At 34.7% G+C, this 22,233-nt stretch overlaps 2 protein-coding genes across 2 annotated transcripts in view; one reads left to right on the forward strand and one right to left on the reverse strand.

Annotated features, from left to right (window-relative positions):
* Window positions 1-1,285: 1,285 nt before the first annotated feature.
* Window positions 1,286-10,249, reverse strand: FBXO48 (F-box protein 48). The gene is made up of 3 exons (XM_051975418.1): window positions 10,132-10,249; window positions 6,462-6,803; window positions 1,286-2,857 (listed from the first exon to the last, which is right to left on the reverse strand). The coding sequence occupies exons 2-3, from the start codon at window positions 6,765-6,767 to the stop codon at window positions 2,696-2,698; spliced, it is 468 nt and encodes a 155-aa protein (XP_051831378.1). The 5' UTR covers window positions 6,768-6,803; window positions 10,132-10,249; the 3' UTR covers window positions 1,286-2,695.
* A 178-nt stretch (window positions 10,250-10,427) lies between these two features.
* APLF (aprataxin and PNKP like factor) overlaps window positions 10,428-22,233 on the forward strand; it is a 65,562-nt gene continuing 53,756 nt past the window's right edge. The window contains 2 exon segments of the mRNA XM_051975416.1: window positions 10,428-10,718; window positions 16,425-16,496. Coding sequence (XP_051831376.1) covers window positions 10,623-10,718; window positions 16,425-16,496 — 168 coding nt within the window. The 5' untranslated portion in view covers window positions 10,428-10,622.

Here is a 22,233-nt window from a genome sequence, read left to right on the forward strand (position 1 = left end):
AACAATTGCAATACAAATAGTCTGAGTTGTTCTTAAATCACATTAATTCAGTAAAATTAGGCTCAGGATTGGTATGTACTGTGTCATATGATTAAAAAAAAAAATTCCTTACCTCATGGTCAAAAGGAATTTCAAAAAGGATATAGTGTTAAGTGGAAACGCTTCCCCTTCTGCCTCCATATCTGTCATTGATAGTTTTTTTCAGTGAATGGCAACCAGAAAGATGAAAGGCTGTCAGTCCATGTCACATGAGGACTGGCTAAAGGAACTGTAGTTGTTTAGCCTGGAGAAGAAATAGGGGAGATGTTATAGATATGTTCAAGTATTTGAAGAGCTATCATAGAGAAGAGGAAAGATTAATAGTAATGAGTAGCTTTTGCATAGTACATTAAGGTGTACAAAGTGCTTTATGAATATTATCTCATTCTATCTTCAATGTAACCCTGGAAAGTTGCTATTACCACCCTCATTTTACAGATGAGTAAAGCGAGGCAGCGATGTAAAAGGACTTGCCCAAGGTAATGGTATCTAGGATAGATACACAGAACTTCCTAACCCTAAGATCAGTGCTCTATCCACTGCACTAATCAGCTCCCTTCTGATTAGATGGTTTGCATCAAAGAGATAAAACCAGGAGCAATTAGATAGTGATTGGAAGATGACAAGAAAAACTTCTAAATCTCTAGAGCTATTCAAAAGTAAAATGGACTAATGAAGGTTATGTTCTGCCTTCTTGAAGTTGAACAATCAGGTCAGGTATTCTTTTGGTAAGACTAGATGACCTATGAGATTCCTTTCAACACTAGAATTCTGGGAGTCTTATGATTCTGCAGATCCAAAAGATAAAATGGGTGCTCACAACACATCTGAGTGCTGCCTGATCCAGATTAAAATGTAATTGGCAAATATTTAACAAAACAAGATGCAGTAAAATATATATTTTACCTTTTAAAATTAAGTCAATATGTGGCTGCAGGGATTTTTATGTATAGAGCAGTGACCTCATGCAACATGAGTTTGATTATCACTCTACTGGATGTAGAGCAAAGAGAAGAATGTATTTCAAAATTCAAGTTTAATAGATTAACTGCCTGAAGCTTGGACAAGTCTTTTTCACCTTGAAACATTTTCTCTTCTCTACATAACTTACCTGCACAGCCATGGGACTCTTGTAAAGATAACATGAATAGATGAATGGCTGGATAGACAAATACTGCAAACTGAAAAAGTTCTCTTTATATCTGGTAGATGGTGATTGAAATGACCTGATGTTCAAAACAGTATATATTAAACAGTAATTGGATAGGTTTTTATTTTTTTCTTCAAAATAATCTTGCTGCCAAAACAAGAATTTATGCAGTGTTTACTATATACCAGGCAATATACTGAACATTTTACAATATCTCATTTGATCCTCACAACAACCCTGGGAGGTAGGTGCTATTATCATCCACATTTTATAGTTGAGGAAGCTGAGGTAGAAATTAAATGATTTATCAAGGGTCACACAGCTAATAAATTTCTAAGGATGAATTTGAAGTCCTAATTCTCTGTCCATTGTGCCACTGTTAGGCTGCCTACTAATGATTCACAGAGGTGTAATTAATTTTTAAGCACTTACCAGGCCATCAGACATTGTACTAAGTGCTAAGAATATAAATACAAATATAAGGGGGGAAATGTAGTTATCCCATGAGAGCTTAAATTTTAGTGGGAGAAGAAAATGGAGTAGTTGTGGAGAGAGGGAGAGAAGGGAAAAATAGATAAATCCAAAGAGTCAGGAATGGAGTCAGGAAAAAAAAGAATAGTCTTCTAAACATATGCTCTGCTTTCTTGTCTTTCCTTTGGAATCTCCACTTTGATTTTTCTTACCTATCAAACCCTGGTCAAATCACTCATTTCTTTCAACATCATTTTCCTCATGTGTAAAATGAAACAATTATAACAATATTGAAATAGAAGTGGAAAACAAAGAGTATAAATAATAAATGATTATATAAACTAGCATACTAATATATGAGTAAAAAAACTAAAGAAACTGGAAAAAATTTCACATGTAGGTAGAAACACATTCAAAGTACAAATATGGGATAAGAAAATTATCTTATGGCTGGTATAATACTTTTAAGTGCTTTAGTATCTTTATTTGATACTTTATCTGTTTGCTATTCTAATGCCTAAACACATCTAGTTAGAAAAGGAACTTTGCTTACAGTTGGAGATGTTTTCCCAAATAGTTGTTTGTGCTTTAAATCTTTTTTTTTTCATGTTATAGAGTTTGAGAGTACTCTATCTTGAACAAATTCTTTTCTTGAAGATACTGACTTTTCATTTAAAATACTAGAAACAACAATTTATTCAAACTCTCCTATTTTTCCCATTCCTATTACTTCACAGTAATACACAGCATTTTATAAAATCAATTTTATACAAATTTTGAAATCAATCCAACAGTTTAGTAAGTCTTTTTATAACAGCATCACTGGAATTTTCACTCTTACAATAAAAATATCAATTAAAATTTTTGGGAAAAGGGATAAAGTGCAAAATAAAGATTTACATTTCATGTAATGTTCTTTTAAAAGTTCACAAATAAAACAAGATGAAGAAGGAGTAAATAAAATGTACACAGCATTTGCACCATAATGTTTGCTTTCAGTTCTTGGAAGTTGAGATCTTTTCTGGCTTTTTCAGTTTATCTTTCAAGTTCTGCTTCTAGAATTTCTCCCCAGGTATCTGCATCCATAGGGCACATGTTTTTTTCTGGCAGGCTAATGAGAGAGCAAATGTTGCTGTATCTGCCACTCAGCCATTCATGCTTTACCTTACTTTTCCAATAGTTCCTCAGTAGTGTTACCTGAAAAAAAGTCATTATCAATTAAAAATAGGTTGAAATTTTGTTTTCTTGAGTATTCAGAAGATAGATAATACTGATCAAGGATGGATACATACAATAAAATACATGGATACATACAATAGAATATCAAATGTAAACTATAGGAATAACTTTATATTTTACAAAGTGCATTAATGGAGGCAAACCAAGGACAGAAAGGTTGTTTGGGCAGAGAATGGTTAAAGGAAGTAGTCACCTCCACTGTGAAGAGTAAAACAAATTTTCATGAAGAAATTGAGAGTTTTTTAAAACAGTGGATTAACTGGGAAAGGGGAATACACCAAAAAAAATTTTTTAAAGGAAATTTAAAGTGAATGGAGCCTATAAATTAATTTAGTGTACTTGACTTTTGTTTCCAGCAAAAATCCAGTATGTATTATTAAGTGATATTTACTGAATATAAACAGAAGGAAGTGTCCTCACAAAGAGCTAGGATGGTTTCACACAGAATAGTAACTCCTTTCAGCCTAACCTTACTTCCTTTTATAGGGCAGCATTTCTTTGGGGGCAACTCTCTCAACTTGCACTCCCATTCATGGGTTGAGAGCTCCAGATATTTGTTGATTATTCCTCCTCAGAATTTATCTTGAGAAGCTGGGGTTCTAATATTGTCGGTTATGTATCTCTAGAGATACACTTCCTATTAATTGTTTTTTAAAGATATTTACTAATAGAATAAAAAAGAATTGACACAAAACATATCACCATCCCCAGGAAAAGAGGGTGCACTCTCCCCTTGCACACACAAAATCATTGGGGAAGGTTGGCTCAAGTACAAAATACAAAAGTAGTCATACCCATATGTTGGGAATGACACAGGAAAGCGGTACTTCACAGATCCTAGTGGTTGGGCATCCTTTTCTTCCTTTGTGGAATTCTCATGAAGTTCCCTTTGGTATAGCCTTTTGTTAATTTCTGAAGCTTAGTGTCTTTCTAGAGTCCGTGGAAGGCATTCTATCATGAAGGATACTATTTTCTGACGCTGCTTTCTCCCTCCAATAGCTCTCTTTCTGTTGTTCCCTGATAGACATGCTATTTTCTATTGGTCCAGTCTCTTCAATAATATAGTCATAAAGATTGCAGAGGGGCATAAAATTTCTTCTGGACTCATCCCCCTGGACTCATCCCACCTTTTCACTTACTTTTCATCCAATGATCCAGAGACCTATGATTTTTTCATATAAATTAAGGGCTCAAACATACAATTATGTGAAAGTTACAGGAAATTTTCTTAATAACTAGCAAACCCTATTGATCAAGTGGTTAATCAGGGAAGAGATGGAAGCCTTTTCTTTTATTCAAACCACTAGTAATTTGGCAGATAAGGAGAATGATGTAAATAAAGTTTACTTAGATATTTGCAAAACACTTCCAAGATATTCTTATGGAAAATTTGGAGATGTTTGGTAGATTTGGACCTGCTTAAATAACTGGACTTCAAGAGTAGTTATCATTGTTTACAATATCATCTTTACAATATCGTCCTAGGAATTTGTGCTTGGATCTATGATGTTTATTTTTACCAGTGACTTAAAAGTCATCTAAGATAGGCTCATCAAATTTAAAGTTAGGAGGGATTGTTAGTATGATGGATGCCAAAGTCATGGTTCAAAAAGAAAGGGTTAAATTTAAAATCAAAGCTGAATTCAAAATATGAATTCATAAGAGGAAATAGAAGAGCAGTTTGTCTGAAAAAGATGTAGGGATTGTGGATGGCTCAATATGAGTCAACAAAACGATGTGACAGCCAAGAAAGCTAATGTGATCCTATACCCCAAGGAGGTCAAAGAAAGATGTCTAATAACTCTTTTTATCGTTGCAAAGGACTGGAAGCTAAGGAAGTGACAACACATTGGAAATGGATAAGTCACTTATGGAAAATGAATGCTATGGAATACTATTGTGCCATAAAAAATGAAATAACAGATTTAGAGAAACCTGGAAAGACCTGTGTGAACTGATACAGAGTTAGCTAAGTAGAGCCTGAGAAAATAAGTTATCAATCATATGATTAAGAAAAACAAATCTGAGAACTTTGATCAATGCAATAATTAATTTTAGAGTAGTAGTGATAAAATATGCTATTCATCTCTTGAAAAGGTTAAGAGATTTGAGATGAAGAACAAGGCATGTGTTTTCATACAATTAATGTAGGAATTTGTTTTGCTTGACTGTTATTATAAGGACTTTATGTTTTTCTTTTTTTTCCCATAGAGACAGAATACAGCAAAAAAGAAGAGTCAGGGAGGCACCTTTATTTTTTCTAAATGCAGAGAAGAGCAGAAAGAAGCAAAGATCATCAGTACAACTGTGGAAAGCCTTAGATTGAACTTATGTACTTAAAAAGAAAAGCTGCAATTAATGTCTTGCAATTTCATATAAAACCCTTTTTTTATACATATGGAAATGCCTATTTTATTCAATGTTTATTAAGTTCAGAATTTAAAAAAAAACTCCCTTTAAATTTACCATCCATTGATAACCATTTCCTTGACCATCAGGAATGGTCTATCTGTTTTTGACATATAGCATTTAAAATTGGTATGCTTCTATACAAATTAAGAAAGGCAGAATATCCAGAAATAAGGAGGTAATGGTCCCAGTTAAACTTTGTCTTGGTAAGATCACATCTGAAATTGTGTGTCCAGTTTGGGGCAACATACTTTGAGAAACTGAAGTGTCCATAGTAGAGTAACCATGATAGTGAAAAGCCTCAGGTTCATACCATAGAAGGATGAAGGAAATGAGGTGGTTTAATCTAGAACCCAGCTTCTTAAAGGGTGTTTTGTGACCATATGGGTCTCATAACTGAATGTGGGGGATCACAAAATTATAATTATTAGTAAATATTTGATTTGTATAACTTATTTTATACACTTATATACCTAGGGTCATATATTTCTTAGGCAAAAAGGGGTCACTGGAGGGAAAAGTTTAAGAAACCTTGGTCTAGGAAAGTGTTAAAAGGAACATGTTGTCTTCAAGCATTTGAAGTGCTGTTAAGAAATTATTCTGGATTGTCTCAAAAGATATAATTAGGAATGATGGGTAAAAATAATAGGGAAGCAAATTCAAGCATGATGTAAAGAAAGGCTTAAACACTCTTCATTGGATCATGGATCTAGAGTTGTAAGGGACATGAAAACCTATCAAGTGGAATGGGATGCTTCTAGAGAAAGTTGTGTATTCTTCCTCACTAGAGGCATTTTAGCAAAGGCCAGACAATTATTTGATTAGCTTAACTGTAGAGGGGATTCTTTTTGCAGGTATTGGTTGAAACAGATGGCTGCTCTTCCAACTAAGAAACATTTTAATTTTGAGAATTAAGGCCTCTCTCAAACACTCTATATTGACTATATACATACATAGTTTATAAGGTTATTGATATAAGAACATCTTATTAGAAAATTAAGATGGCTAATTTGGGTGAAGTAGTTTTGAGTTTTATAATATATAAATATATGGAATTATATGTAGAATTAGGAATTTTTAGGATGAGTTATTTTTTGTTGTTGCTGTTATACACAAAACTTCTAACACAATAGTTTTCAGTGTTTAAACTTACCCTCCATGAATATCCATTTCCTCGATCACGATCTATCTCTTTTTGACATATAGCTCTAACAGTCAAACAGTGGTGTTTCCATAAATAGTCACAATTCTTGATTGTTTGATTCCAGCTCTTACATGTTGTTGCAGCCCGGCATAAGCTCTGAATGTCAAGTTGGCTAAAAATTTTAAAAGTGATTTCTGGAGGTAATATTTCAACAAAATTGTCTTTCTTTTCTTTCTTCTTCTTATCAGGACAAACAGAGTTCAGTTCTTTACCTGTAATAGGTGAATTACTATTTCTCCTGGAGATTTTCTGCATAATTTGATGTTTTGATAACTCTGTTTCATATGTGACCTAAAACACAGTATTAACATATTATTTTCTTCAGAATATAAAACAGATTTTATTCATACTTTATCATTTTTTGAAGTTCAAGTATCACTTTTTCTAAATGAAGCTATCCTCCTAAACCCCTATATCTTGTAAAAGTGTAGGGACAGTAAATGTTAAGCATTTGAGCCTCATGGGACCATTCAAGGTAGCTAATGTGAATATTACTATCTCTATTTTACAGATAATGGGACAAAAGTTCAGAGAAGTTAAATGACTTGCCCAGAATTACATAACTAATTTAAGTGGTAGAGCTGACCCTAAATTCACTGACTTCAAGCCCAATACTTTTTCTATTACACTAATCTTAACTCATTTAGGAATATTCTTCCAAATAGAATGTTTTAAGCTCAGTTTGTTCTTGTGTTAGTAAATATGTGAAATGTAATTCCTTAAACTCTTGTAAAATTAAGATACTTGATGTCTAAGAAAACTAACAATGACTAAAAATATGCCATTTATCTTTTAGTTGTTGATTTATGAATAGGTCTAACTAGGTAGTTTATACAAAAAAATTAATCCTAATAGTTGGATTTTTATTATTTTAGCCATATGGTTTCTAAAAGTATTCACAGTAGTAAAAATAACACTGGACTTGGAGTCACACTACAACTAACTCCTCATAACATTGTGATATTATTTTATTCACAAACTCAACTTTATCTGCCTCACCTATAAAATGGAAGCAATTCTTATACTAATTTACAGGATTGTTGGGAGAAAAATTCAAAATGTGATCTACTACTAGTAATTCATTTTGACTCTAAAGAAATAAAATATTGCAAATAAAATAAAAAATATATAAATATCAAAATATATTAGATATAAAATAAAATTTATATAGCACTTTATTAATGTGCCAGACATTGCAAAATGTTGCAATTATTTCATTTGGTCCTCAAAACAACTCTGAGATACAGGTGCTACTAATATTATCCTCATTTTATAGTTGAGGAAACTTCTCTGATATTAGTGAAGTGACTTGTCAGGGATCACATAGCTAGTAAGAGTCTTGAGACTGGATTTGAATTGAGGTCTTCCTGACTCCAGCTTCAGTGCTCAAGCTGCCTAAAATCATCTGAAATTGTTAAAGGGTTAAGATTAAAGCCATAAAGACACACTATCTAAACTACACAGTTTAGTGGTATAATTTGTGTTTTGGAAATAGCCCCTAGAGCCATCCATCCAGCACCATTAATTGGAAAGATAGGAAGAAATTGTAGGGTTATATGACTATCTCTTCCATCCCCCAAATGTGTCTACAGCTGCCTTGTAGATTTGAGCTAATGATGTCAAGAATTAATTTCCATATGTGTCTATTATTTTCACTGTAATATACCTATACTTATATATCTTAGCTGACAGTCATCAGTAGTGAGATAAGGCAAGAATAGGGACAGAAGATATGGCTCTTTATATATACCACTAAGTCCTTCCCCAACCACATAAAGCAACTCAAACGACAAATATTAGTTTGAAGTGCTATATTTTTAATGCAAATATATTTAAAACACTACTTATGTTTCAAATATTTAGTTTTAATTCTATATTATAAAGGTCTCCAAGTTCTTTTTAAAAAACCTATTATTATTAGGATGACACATTTTAAAAAACTGAGTATGAGATCACTTTCTAGATTTGCTATTTAAATAATGCCAACAATAGTAACAATTTGGAAAACACCCAGAAAAAAAGGAGATCAGAAGCTGACAGAAAAAACAAACAAGACTTTTGATGTTTTGTTAATTTATATGGGATGATTTCTGACAGGTAGACATGTAAGTATACAATGTGAGGAGAAATTAAGGTGATCCTCAACATATCTATTATTTACTATGTAAAATTATGGGAGGATATGAAAAAAGTTACCCAGAACGGGCAGGCATGAATAGTTCCTGATAGGACACTCACAAATTGATGAGAACTTAGGTCAATTTGAGAATCAGTGACATAAACATTAAAAATTGTTAACTTAAAATACATGGTTCTACAAATGATCTCTTTTAAATGTCTATTTAAATGTTTTATTAGTTACAAATTACTCCTTTCTTCCAAAACATTGCTAGTTTTAGTTCCTTCTTTTGAGTCAATCTTGAGCTGAAGTTATGTTTATGAAAATACAGCAGAAGCCTTCTTTTGATTGCACAGCTGAATGTGGACTGGGTAAAATTGTGAAGGCTTACTTTTTAATATCAGGAACCTTAAAATGTCCTTTAACCTTTTCTTCTCTATCAGATCTTTTGTTTGGAATTTCTAAATCAGTTTTTTATACCTTCGAGTTTTAAGCCAGGGTTGTCACGTTTAAGAGAAGCATTTGCTTACATTTGAAACCATTTAAGTCTTTAGATTCTTCCACCTATAATTATGGGAAAAAATTGGTTTCAGTTGGAGGTTCAGTTAGGAAAGTGAGGATGCCTTCACCGTTCCTAAACCAGCGGTTTGTTATTCCCACAAAACACTTCCAATCTGGCCCTAAACCTGGACTCTGAAATCCTTCAAGTCTCAGCGAAAGGCTCAACTTTTGCAAGAAGCAGTTCCCAGCCCTCTAGTGCCTTCCCTCTGAGACACCTCCCATTCACTCAGCTTTTATCTTACGTGTACAGTTGATATTTGCATGTTTTTCCTACCACTGAGCTCTTGGAAAGCAGGGACTGTGTGCATTCCGTGCTTGGCAAATTGTAAGCTCTTAATACTTAAATAGTAGGCATGCTAATCGATTCATAAAGAACGATCCCCAGCAATCCATGATTTCTCCAGGATTGTAGGAACTTTGAAACCAATTCCTCTCGTCATTGCAAACAATATTTTGGGTGTGTCCTTTCTTAGTAATGGGGACACCGGACAACTCCCTTTAACTGCTGAGTTTCTTTTGAGTTCTTCACCTGTAAGCTACCTGCGCTCTCTACCTCAGAGAGCTGAGAAAAAGCACTTTGTAAACTTTAAGACGTCATTTCAAGAAAAACAAACACGGGAAACTTATCCCCCCATCCCCAACTTTCCGCAGTGTGTGACAGTCCAGAACCGGAGATGACAGCCCCAGGACGTTGAGGCACAAGCCCAAGGTAGCGCCCCTCCGTCGGGGAAGAGTCCAATCCTCAGGCTGAGGAGGAAGAACACACACGCCTACTCCCCGGTGACCTCCCCGGCCCTTCTTATGAACTGGGAGTTTGACAAATGACAAAAACAAACACAGTCCCCACCAACTGTCATCGAAGCCTGGGAACCGACGCGTCAGGCTCGCAGCATTTGCGGGCAAGGCGCGGGGGCTGATGGGAAATCTGGGTCCTCCTACCTGCAGGAGCTTGGCCGTTATACGCCTCCCAGCTTACTGTAGTAACGACAGTTTAAATACTTCAGAATTCGAATGCAACACCATAGTTCCAGCTTTCTCTATACCCCTCCCACTTCACGGGGCCGGGCTCTTCCTTTGTGCACAGGCGCAAAAGTGAGTCGCCCAGTGCCTGTTGGGAAAAGTAGTTTTTAGAATTTAGATTAGACTAAAGTATGAAGGGAAGAAAGGAGAGCTGAAGACTACAAGAACCAGATCCTCGGGGACGCCGTGATGGGTTCGGACCTGTTAGGGGCCTTCAAACCTTTGGGCTGGTCCATTAGGGGAATCCCCGTTCGTCACGGGGCGGGGTCTGCAGGAGGGAATTTTCGCTGTAGGGCTGAGCTCGGGAGTTCCCGGAAAAGGCGGAAGCAGTTTTTCCCACGTATCTTAGAACCCCAGTCCGGGTAGGCGCCGCGGTGCGAGACCAGGCTCTGGCTGAAGGTGCTCTCGTCATGGCCAGGGGATTCGAGCTCGCGCCGGCGGATGGCGGCCCCCGGGTGGCCTTGTCTCCCGGGGAGACGGTGATCGGACGCGGGCCGCTGTTGGGTGTAAGTGTGCGCTTCGAAGCCGGACCAGATTGGGCGTGTGCTGCCCTCCCTTTAAACTGCCTGAAAACTTGTCTTCGGACGGGGGCGAGGATGCGTTTGTGAGGACAGTGTTATGCAAACCTCAGAGAGTCTTCTAAGTGTGCATTGCTAATTTCACTTTAAAACAAACAAACAAAAAAGTGTGTTATTTTGTATCCTTAATGCACCAGTGTATTAGTAAATGTTTTATCAACAGGCTCCCCAAAACGTACAATATACTTTTAATTTTAATCTGCACTATTAGCATTTTCTCCGTTACCTAAGTCCAATCAATAAAACAACACTTCAAGTCCTAATTGAAGCGGCCAGGCTGATGTCAGAAGTTATATCAGCTCTCTGCTCCAACTGCATCTCTACCTTTATAGAACCTATTTGTCACTTTTAATCATGCTATTTTATCTCTGTTTTACAGATGAAGAAACAAGGTTGAAAAATTTAGTGTCTTACTCAGCTAAGAAGTGTCTGAGGCAGGATTTGAACTCAGATTTTCCTGATTGCCAAGTCTAGTACCTTATAATTTATTTGCCCACAGAACTTGTTCAAAAAGTAAATATGAAAAGTGCTTTTAAGAGACCAATTGTCATAAAATAATACACCTGTAAGTGCAATCAAGAGAGATAAATTTATTCCCACATCAATATTTCCCAGATGAGGTAATTGAGGACTAAAGAGGTTAAGTATGTCTAAAGTCACAGCTAATAATGCAAGTGGCAAAGTTGGGACTGTCACATGACTTTCAAATCCAATGTTTCATTTTATTATTAGCCAGGAATTTTAGCATTCAAGAATTTAAATTCTTGACTGTCCCTGCATAGATTTCAATTATTTCCAATGGATGATGAAAGAAGTTTTTGTACTTTTTTTTTTTTTTCTCTCTGAGGCAATTGGGGTTGTGACTTGCCCGGGGTCACACAGCTAAGAAGTATTAAGTGTCTGAGCTCATATTTGAACTCAAGCCCTCCTGACTTCAGGGCTGGTGCTCTATCCACTGTATGACCTAGCTGCCCCATTTTTTTTTTTTTTTTTTTTTAAATCGAAGGGACTTGCTTTACGTCTGCTAAACTCTACTTGCAGGTGCTAAATTTTTCTTCCAAAGAATCTGTTTTCAACTTTCAAATCAAGAAACACTTATGAAGTTATAACTGTGTTCATATGATGGAGATAACATGCCAGAAATTCTATGGTTAGAGTAAATTGGAGACAGTCTTGGAAGGGAAGCACTTACAGTAGCTAATGAAGATTTAAACCAAGTTTTTTTTTTTTTTTTTTTTTTTTTTTTAAGTGAATGAACCTTGAGATTAAGAATAGAGAGTTAAATTTAGGCACCAACTATGATTTTTTTCTTTCTATTTATTGAGCAAGCCGATTGAAAGGTATAATCTTGAATCTATCATTACTCACATGATAGTATCTAAAATACAAAATGACTTTGTATGGAATTCATGTTGATATTTTGTTATAGCTGCATTGCAACAAATTCAGAATTATTTTTAAAAATTATAACTAAGTATAAGACATTGTGCCAAGTATTCAGGGTACAAAGAAAAATAATTTCTGCCATATTTTACACAAAACATAATACAAGTTAATTTGAGGCCAATGAATGAGTTCAATTTTGGATTATCCTGAAGAACTTCACAGAGGAAATGAAAACCTAAAAGGCAATAATGAAAAGGAAGTGACTTCCTAGCATAGCTTTCTAATTCCTATTTTCCAGTTTGACTAGAATGGAGAGTTTGCAAAAAGAATATATTATTAAAAAATAAAAATTAGATAGGAAATAGAATGCATAGCCTTTTAAATGCCAAAGGGAGAAGGTTGTATTTTATCCTAGAAACATCAGGGCATTACTGAAGATTTTTGAGCAGAGGAGTGACCTGTTAAAATATGTACTAAAGGAATATTATTTTGACAGCTATGTAAGATAGAATGGAAAGATGAAATTTACAGTAATCCAGGTATTAGGATGATGAAGGCCAGAAATAGTCTGGTGGCTATGTGATTAGAGAAGAGCATAAGTATGAGAAATTTGAAGATAGAGATAAAATTAAATAGGCTTGAGGTCAAGGAAAAAGGCAAGATTGATTGAAATTACATCTATTTCCAAAAGGATAGTGTTTACTTTAACATTTTGGCAGTTCTGTAAATTCTCTTTTAGACATTCCATTTTCAATTAGTAAAGGAACTTGCAGGTATGGTGGATACATCACTTAAATCCATTTTCAAAAGATTGTAGAGAATAGGAGAGGTGCTGCAAGATTGGAAAGGGGCAACTATTTTCTTATTTTCACAAAGATGAAGAGAATCATGTCTGAAAACTAGGCTAGTGAGCTTGATTCCCATTAATGGAAAAATTCCAGATCTAATTATTAGAAGTAGTGAACATATAGAAAAGGAAGTCATGGTCAAAAAAATAAAAAGATCCTGTGACTTTTAACAAGAATGTGAAATTGACTATTAATAGGGTTGTTAGAATAGTAGGGTAGGAAAGTGCCATAGATTTTCCACAGAATTTTATCATAGCATTCGTTGTTGATGGCTTGTTCCATGTTATTCTTATGCAAAGAATGGAGAGATGTGGACTAAGTTTTATAATACAATTAGCTGGATTCAGAATTATGGTAGTTGAATTGCAAGAGCCCCAAAAGTAGTTGTCAGTTTTGATTCCATATCAGCTTGGAAAGAAGTCTTCAATGTAATGAGTACTTCAGGAATTTGTAATTGTTCTTGTGCATTTGAAATGTTTACCATTGATTTCAAAAAAGGACATATAGTTTGCTTATTAAATTGTCAAATGAAACAAAACTAGGAAGGATAGCCAACATGTTGAATGAGAGTGTTAGGATTCAAAATGTCTTGAAAGACTATAATACTGAACTGAATTTATAAAAGTAAAAGATTGTAGGAAACAAAGTTTTACCCTTTGGTTAAAAAAGTTGGTCTAAATACAAGATAGTGGTAGAATAGTTAGATAGTAGTTTGTCAGAAAAAATATTTTAGTTTTTAGTATTTTAGTAGTTTTAATTTCAGTTTGAGCTAGCCATGTGACATGGCAACCAAAAAGCCTATAATTTTGGATTATATCAAAAGAGATGTAACTTCTCATGATAAAAAGGAGATAGTCTCTCTATAATTCGACATGATTAGGCCACATTTGGAGTATTGTGTTCAATTTTGGGTGTCACAATTTAGGAAGAACATTGATAAAAACAAATTTTTCTAAGGAGGAAAATTGATATGATGAAAGGTTTTAAATTTATGCAATATGAAGATGGATTAAGGGAATTTGGAATTTTTAATCCCCAAGCCTTTGGGGGAAATTACTTTCTTCAAGTATCTGAAGAATTGTCTTGTAGAAAAAAGCTCTCAGAATCCAGAATTGAAACAATCGGAAGTTGCAAAGACACTGGAAGTAATCAGATAAAGATTGAATCATTCCCCATTGGCTCTGTTTCAGAAGAAATTCTTGTTTAGGTATACAAGATGTCCTCTGAGGTCCTTTGAAGTAGGAAATTCTGTGAGATGACAGGTAGACAAGACATCCAGGTAGAAATTGTATTTTGACACTGACAATCTTTTTTTCTGCCAATTTAAAGAAATTGACTATGTATTTTATAAGAAACTTTTTTTTTCTTTAAAATCAAGTCATAACACAATCTGAGGATTACCTTTTTTTTTTTTTTCAGGGACAGTCATTTGTAATAGTTCTAGATAGTTCTAGCTGTCTAATATTATTATTATTGCTTAGCTGGCTAAGTTTAGAGTATTTCCATATCAATTTATCAATGAACAAATATTAAGTATTCATTATTTCTAGGTTGGGAATGTAAATACAAAGAATCAAGTAATTCTAATGCAGAAGGAATTCACATTCTAATAGGGAAAAGAATAGGTACATATACAAATATATATAGCATAAATATAAAGTGAATACAAACATACATATATATATATATATATATATACATACATACATACAGAGAGATAGAGAGACAAGAGACAGAGAGTAGTAAAATGCAGAGTAGCTTTAGAAAGAGAGCAAAAAAAGAAACTCAGAGACAGGCTGGGAAGAAGTGCATTTCAGCCATGTTTGATGGCCAGTGCTGGAAGATGAAGTGTTGTGACTGAATTATGGAGTTTGAGAAGAAAACTACTGTCTACCAAGGCTTGAAAGGCTAGGTTAGGGCAAGGTCATGTAGGACTTTAAAAGCTAGATGCAATAAAAGCTGTGGAAATGTTGATTTAGCAGGGAGGTGCATGGCCAGATCTCTAGTGAAGGAAAATTTATTTGGTTTTCATGTCTAGGATGTACTGGAAATGGGAGAGATTTGAGGCAGGAAGACATTTGCAATAATCTAGGTTAGAGATGATAAGGATCAGAACTAAAGCAAGTAGCTTTGTGAAGAGAGGGAAAGATATATAAAGGCAGAGATGGCAGGATCTGACAATTGATTTTATATATGGAATGAAGGAATGGGAGAAATCCAGAATAGTGTCCAGGTTACAAATTTGGAAAAATGGAAGGATAATGATGCTATATCGCCCGGTTTTTCTGTCTTCTTTCAATGAACTAAAATTCCATCTTCTACAAAAAGCCTTTCCTGATCCCTATGTATCTAGATACATATATGTGTGTGTATGTATCTATCTAGACAGCTATTAAAACTGTTCATAAATAATTGTTTGACTGTGGCTTCCTCCATTAGACTGAATTTCTTGAAAGCAGGGACTCCTTTTTTGTTTTTCTTTGTGCTTCCACAGACCCTTCATTTCCCACTGAGCTATGCATCTTTGGACTTCTCAACCTTCTTCTCCATACCTCTTCCTCCCTGCCCTCTTCCTGTACCCCACTCCCCTTCAATATTATGTTTGTACGATTTAGGGAATAGAAACAATTTCCATTGAAGAATATTGAAGGAAAATGGGGAAGTTTAGAGAAAAGGTTGAGGAAATGCCAAAATCAGATGAAAGATGAAGATTTAAGGATGGAGAAGACTGAAATATGAGGTAGGAAGGAAGGAGCTTGTGAATAAGGAGAGATTAAAGATGAAAAAAAGAAGAGATTGGGGGAGTAGACTAGTAAAGAATATAGGCTTAATATCAAATTAATACAAAAATTGGCATTGGTGAGGAGAAGACCCATCTCCTCAGAACCTGGAGCATTGGAGAAGAGATTGAGGAGGAAATGGGGGGTGTTGAATAGGGATTTTGAGGTTTGGGGCAAACTAAAAGAGAATACCTAAGGCCTTTCTTTTCAGTTCAGTATGAGCAAGGTTCTTTGATAAGAGTGAAGGAGGAGGAAGTGCTCTCAAAGTATCTGTTTTTTGAAAAATTGCACCACTGTTTAGGCTTTTAATTATAGCCCCCAAATATGTAAACTTACATTGCTCACATTTATGATGTTATGAGGATGGTACATTTGAGAACTCTGGGCATAAGTAGTCTAAAGTACAGTTTTAGTCTTATGAAGCAAATTTTTGTTTCAATTCTGATGGCTATTTGAATTTATTTAGATCTAGTATGCTGTGGGCCTCACTAATTTTGATAGTTGGCTTAAATCAAAACTAAATGTATTTTTATAGTTCTATTCAATACACTTTTTATTTCTTGCTTTATTTGACACATCCGGAGATGACCATATTATTTATTTATTTATTTTTTAAATAGATAACAGACAAAAGAATATCAAAAAGACATGCTATATTGGAGCTGATGGATGATCAACTTAAAATCAAACCGGTAAATCTGTTAATTATTCCTCTTTTATTAATGACTTACTGTTTTTCTTATCTTCTGAATCTAGAAGGCTGATTTTTGCATGCTTAATAGAAAATACAGAACTAAAGCTAGAAACACAGTGCCAATATGTAGTTAGGAGATGTCAGTATAAGATGTCAATACAAGTTAACCTATTTCTCTCCCAAGCAGGGCTGTCATACATAAGACTGGAAAAACTGATTGGTGCTATTATTAATTTATGTTATTATCTGTGTTAACTCCACTTCAAATGAAATCTTGTAAAGAAAAATGTAGTAATATAGAATATTCTTTGAGGGAATAATCTAGCTACTATATACTGTAGTTATTCTTTAAAATGCAAGACAAAAGAAAATAAAAACATCCTAGCAACATTATGTTTATGATTCTACAAGTTAGGCTTCCATAAAATATGAAACGAGAATTACCAGAAAAGCAGACTGGTTTTTGACTTGGCAGAGGAACTAGAGACCATATTGCCAACTTTTGCTGGGTTATGGAGAAAGCAAAGGAGTTCTATAAAAATATCTACTACTGCATCATTCACTATTCTAAAGCCTTTGACTCTGTTAACATAACAAAATGTAGCAAGTCCTTACAGAGATGGGAGTACCAGTACAGAGTATCAGTGTCATCTTACTTGTCTCCTGAGTGACCTGCATTAGAGCCAAGAAGCAACAATTAGAACCAAACATGGAATAACTGGTTAGTTTAAGATTCAAAAGGGAGTATAACAATCTTAGACATGTAGACTCAGATGGCAGAAAGGTGTAATGGGCCAGAACTCTGTATTTGAAACAAGGATTCTTACAAGGTGTTAACTCAGTGGAATTGATAAGACAATGGTTATCTAGTTTAGCATGGTGATTAATAGTTCTATCGTTCAGTACATGTATTTAATAATATAGTTTTGCAAGATTGACACCTATTCTACAAGATTTACACCTATGATGATGTAATTATAATAGAGTATATAAGCTGGGACAAACTCAGCCAGAGACATTCATTCCATCTTCCACATTTGTGGTGGCTTGCCTGTCCTCCTTCATTTCTCCACTGAGACCAATGCTTGTCTGAAGGGCCTCCAGAAAGCTAGCCTGGGCCCCACGCAAGGAGACAAGACTGTGAAGGAAGACAATAAAGAGTTTTGGACTTTATCTCTGGCTATTCTCATGATGATTACTCTGCTGAAACAAAGACTGGTTCAGAGACCTCCAGAAAACTAACCAGAACACTGCAGAAAGGGAAGGGAAATTAAGAAGTCTCTTGAAGAGGTAAAAGAGGAGAGTAAAAAAGCTAGCTTTTAGTTTAATATAAAAAACCCTTAAGATCTTGGCAACTGCTCCCATTATTTCTTGGCAAATGGAGAGAGAAGAAATGGAAACAGTGTCAGATTTTATATTCTTGGGCTCAAAGATCACTGCACTCATGAAATTAAAAGGTGCTCTTAGAAAAGAAAGCTATGACAAATCTAAATACTTAAAAACAAAGATATCATTTTGCCAATCAGTGTTTGTATAGGTAGGTGTATGGTTTTTTCCCAGGAGCAATGCATGGTTGTAAGAGTTGAATTGTAAGGAAAGCTGAGTGACACAGAATCAACATCTTTAAATTGTGGCATTGAAGAAGACTTTTGAGAGTCCCTTGGACTCTCATCATATTAAGGAGATCAAATCAGACAATAGCTAAAGAAATTCAGGCTGTTAACTGGAAGGTCAGATATTAAAGCTGTAGCTTAAATACTTTGGCCATGTAGTAGGAATATGACATTTATTGGAAAAGATCTTGATGTTGGGAGATTGAAAGCAAAAGGAAAAGGGGATGGCAGAGAATGAAATGGAGAGAAGATATAGAAACAATGAACACGAAATAAGACAAACTTTGAGAGATAGTGGAGGATAGAAAGGCCTAATACTGTAGTCCAAAGGATCATGAAGAGGTGAACACAATTGAACAATAGTTTCTGCTTTTGCTTTGTCTGAGATCAAGATTACTATCCCTACCTTTTTTTACTTCAGCTGAAGCATATTCAATTCTGTTCCAATACTTTATTTAATGCTTTGTTCATACTTCTATTTCAGATGTGTTTCTTGTAACAACATATTGTTAGATTCTGGTTTTTAATCCATTCTGCCACTGCTTTCATTTTTTGAGGTAAACTCAATTCCTTTAACATTCACAGTTGTGATTACTAACTATATATTTTACTCTATCCCATTTTCTTCAATTACTTTCTCTCTTTTTATCCTGTCCCTCTTCAAGAATCTATTTTGTTTCTGACCATTGCTTTCCTTAATATGTTCTTCTTTTTAGCATTCTTTCCCTTCCTCTTGTTTCTTTCCCCTCCTATGTCCTTACTGGATAAGTTACAATTCTATACACCACTGAGTATGCATATATAGTCTTCTCTCTTTGAACCATGAGAGTGAGGTTTAAGCATTGCCCACATCCCACTTCCATTTTTTCCTCCTCTTTCATGTGAGAAAAATTTCCCTATTCCATCTCTCTTTCTCTTTCCCTTTCTCCCAATGCATTTTTTTTTCTAATCCCTTCAATTTTTTTGGAGATCATTGCACCATAATTATTTGCATCCATGCCCCGTGATTGTATACACTCTTTTTAACTATCCCATAATAATGATAAAATTGTTAGGACTTACATGTCATCATGTTCTGTTGGAGTCCAGCTCCTGTAGTGAATGAAGGGTGTGATAATTAGGAGACCAGGCAAAAGAATTCAGTTAAAACTTTTCAAATTTTATTGATCAGGACTACGAATATATATACACCTTAAATGCTTATAGATTTGATACAAAGTACATTCTTTTGAAGTTCCTATAACCAAACAAGATCTATTGTGATGTAAATGATTAAGCCCCTTAAGCCCCAAATCTTGGTTACTTAGAGATGTAAATAGTTGAGATATCCATCAGAGTAAAGTTTATTATACCATTGTCTCAAGTATCTTTCTCCCCAAATGCCTTTATCTCATTGTGAGCTGTTTTTCCTCTCCTAAATTCAAAGGTTTGCCTTTAATCCATTGAATAGTATTTGCATTTTGTTTCAGTAGCTAGATTTCTTAATTTATGGTATTACCAAGCATGTCTCTGCTATTAATAATAGAAAAGGGATTTTGGTAAGCCAAGTTATAAGATTCAAGACCTGGAATGGATTCTTACCTCCTGGCCCTCTACAGTGTTCTTAGATAGGAATGTAAATAGTTTAATATATTGATTCCTTTTTGGTTATTCTTTCATGTTTACTTTTACATATGTTTTTTGAGAATGTCAAATTTTCAATTCAACTCTGTCTTTTTATCATGAATACTTGGAAGTTCTCTACTTCATTAAATATCAATTTTTCTTGATGAAGGATTATACTCCATTTTGTTGGACAAATTATTAGTTATAATCCTAACTCCTTTGCCTTCTGGAATATCATATTCCAAACTCTCTACTTCTTTATCATGGAAGTTGCTAAATCTTAATATATTTTGATTGTGGTTCCTTTACATTTCAATGGTTCCTTTCTGGCTGCTTGGTGTATTTTTTCTATGATCTGGGAACTCTGGAGTTTGACTATAATATTCCTGAGAGTTTTCATTTTGGGATCTCTTTCAGATAATAATTGAGGGATTCTTTGAATGTCTATATTGCCCTTTGGATCTAAGATGTTGGGGTAGGTTGTTTTTTTTTTTTTTTTTTTTTTTTGTTTGTTTGTTTTTGATAATTTCCTGAGATATGATATCTAGGCTCTTTCTTTGATCATGGCTTTCAGATAGTTCATTCCTTCTTAAATTATCTCTCTTTTATCTATTTTCCAAGTCAGTTATTTTTCCAATGAATTTTTCATGTTTTCTTGTATTTTTTTTCTTTCTTTTGACTTGGTTTTATTATTTTGTGGTGTCTCATGGAGTCATTAGTTTCCATTTGCCCAATTCTACTTTTTAAGTTATTTCCTTCAGTGGATTTTTGTGCCTTTTAAAAAAGTCATTTGACCAGTTCTGTTTTTAAGGTGCTATTTTCTTCAAAATTCTTTTGTGCTGATTTTACCAAGCTGTTCATTCTCTGTTTATATATATTTTTGCATCACTCTCATTACTTTTTCCATTCATTACTTTTCCCTCTACCATTCTTACTGCTTTCTTTAACTTTTCCAAGAATTCTTGTTAGGTTTGGAACCAATTTGCATTTTTCTATGAGGTTTTTTTTCTTGATAGTTTTTTTTTTTTATATTGTTGTTTTCTTCTGAGTTTATTTCTTGATTTCCCTTGCCACCATAATGCATTTTATTGTAAAATAAATTTTCTGTTGTTTTCTTATTTTTCCAATATATTTCTCAACTTTGAAATTTAAATTAAAGTTGGATCCTGCTCACATGGAGCTAAGGAAGGACCGTCCCAGCTCAGGCTAGGTGATGGCCCAAGTAGGAATAGTTCTGGGCCTGAAGAATCGTCTTCCAGAGTTCAAATCTGGCCTCAGACCCTTCAAAGCTGTATGAACTTGGACAAGTCAGTCAACCTTATTTGCCTCAATTTTCTCATCTGTAAAATGAGTTGGAGAAGGAAATGGCAAACCTTTTGCCAAGAAAACTCCAACAAGAGTCACAAAGAATTAGACTGACTGAAAATGACTGAAAAGCAAATAACAACTTCCCCTGGACCGTAGTGGCTTGTTATGATCAAATTCTCTTTCTATTTGCTTAATTTTCCAACATATTTCTTGACTTGAAACTTAAAGTTGAACTCTCTTCCCCTCCGAGTGGAGGGAGCACTGTACTAAGCATTAGGGCTTTTTGTACAGCTATTTTAAGAATTAGTTCTGGGGCTCTGCAAATTTTGATGCTTCTAAAATGGTGAGGTATAGTCGCTTCTCTCCTGATTTTTGTTCTCATCTTTATCCAGAAAGGACACTTGGTTCTCTACATCTACCAGCACTAGCGCTTTTTTTGTTTTGAAACTGTGACCAGAGCCTCTGCTTCCTTGTGACAGACCACCAACACTCTTTTCTACCTTGAAACTATGATTTAATACTGTGTAAGGGCAATAGACTTGCCAGTCAGCTCCAGGTATATCCATTGCCCACAAAGGTTCCCCTGTAATATTTTTCTGACCAATTGTATAACCCTCTTTATTGAATCTGGGCTGAGAGTTTCTGAAGCTGCTGCTGATGCTCTAGCCACAGTTGATGTTTTCACATGTCTGTGTTCTGGATAAAACTCCTCCCCATTATCACAGATTTCTGTTGATCTGTTAAGTTTTCTTAAGCTAGAAAATGTCTCACCCAAATCTTTTGTTGACTTCTGCCACTTTAAAATTTGATTTGAGGCAATTATTTTAAAAGTGTTTGGGGAGGTGGGGAATGTTGAAAGAGTTCACCTAGGTGGCTGCTTGTAATCAACCATCTTAACTTTACTGCCAACTAATGGGATCTTGCAGATAGGGTTCCATCCAGTCCCTCTGTCTTGTCAATAAGCAATCATAACTTCATGAAAATGTTCAAACTAGGTTAATTACATGAGAAATGAACATGTATATGGAACCCAAAGAGTTTTATAATCGTCACAGAATTTTGCATATTTAGGATTGTACAACAAGAAGGAGGAAGAAAGAAATCTCTACCTAAAAAGATATGGCATGAAAGGGGGAAAGGACAAAACCCCTCACAAAGGGAAGGAGCAATGCAATGGCAAAAGCTGCATTCTTCTTTCTTGAGAAATAG

This window comes from Antechinus flavipes, chromosome 2 (assembly GCF_016432865.1).
Source record: "Antechinus flavipes isolate AdamAnt ecotype Samford, QLD, Australia chromosome 2, AdamAnt_v2, whole genome shotgun sequence".
NCBI lineage: Eukaryota > Metazoa > Chordata > Mammalia > Dasyuromorphia > Dasyuridae > Antechinus > Antechinus flavipes.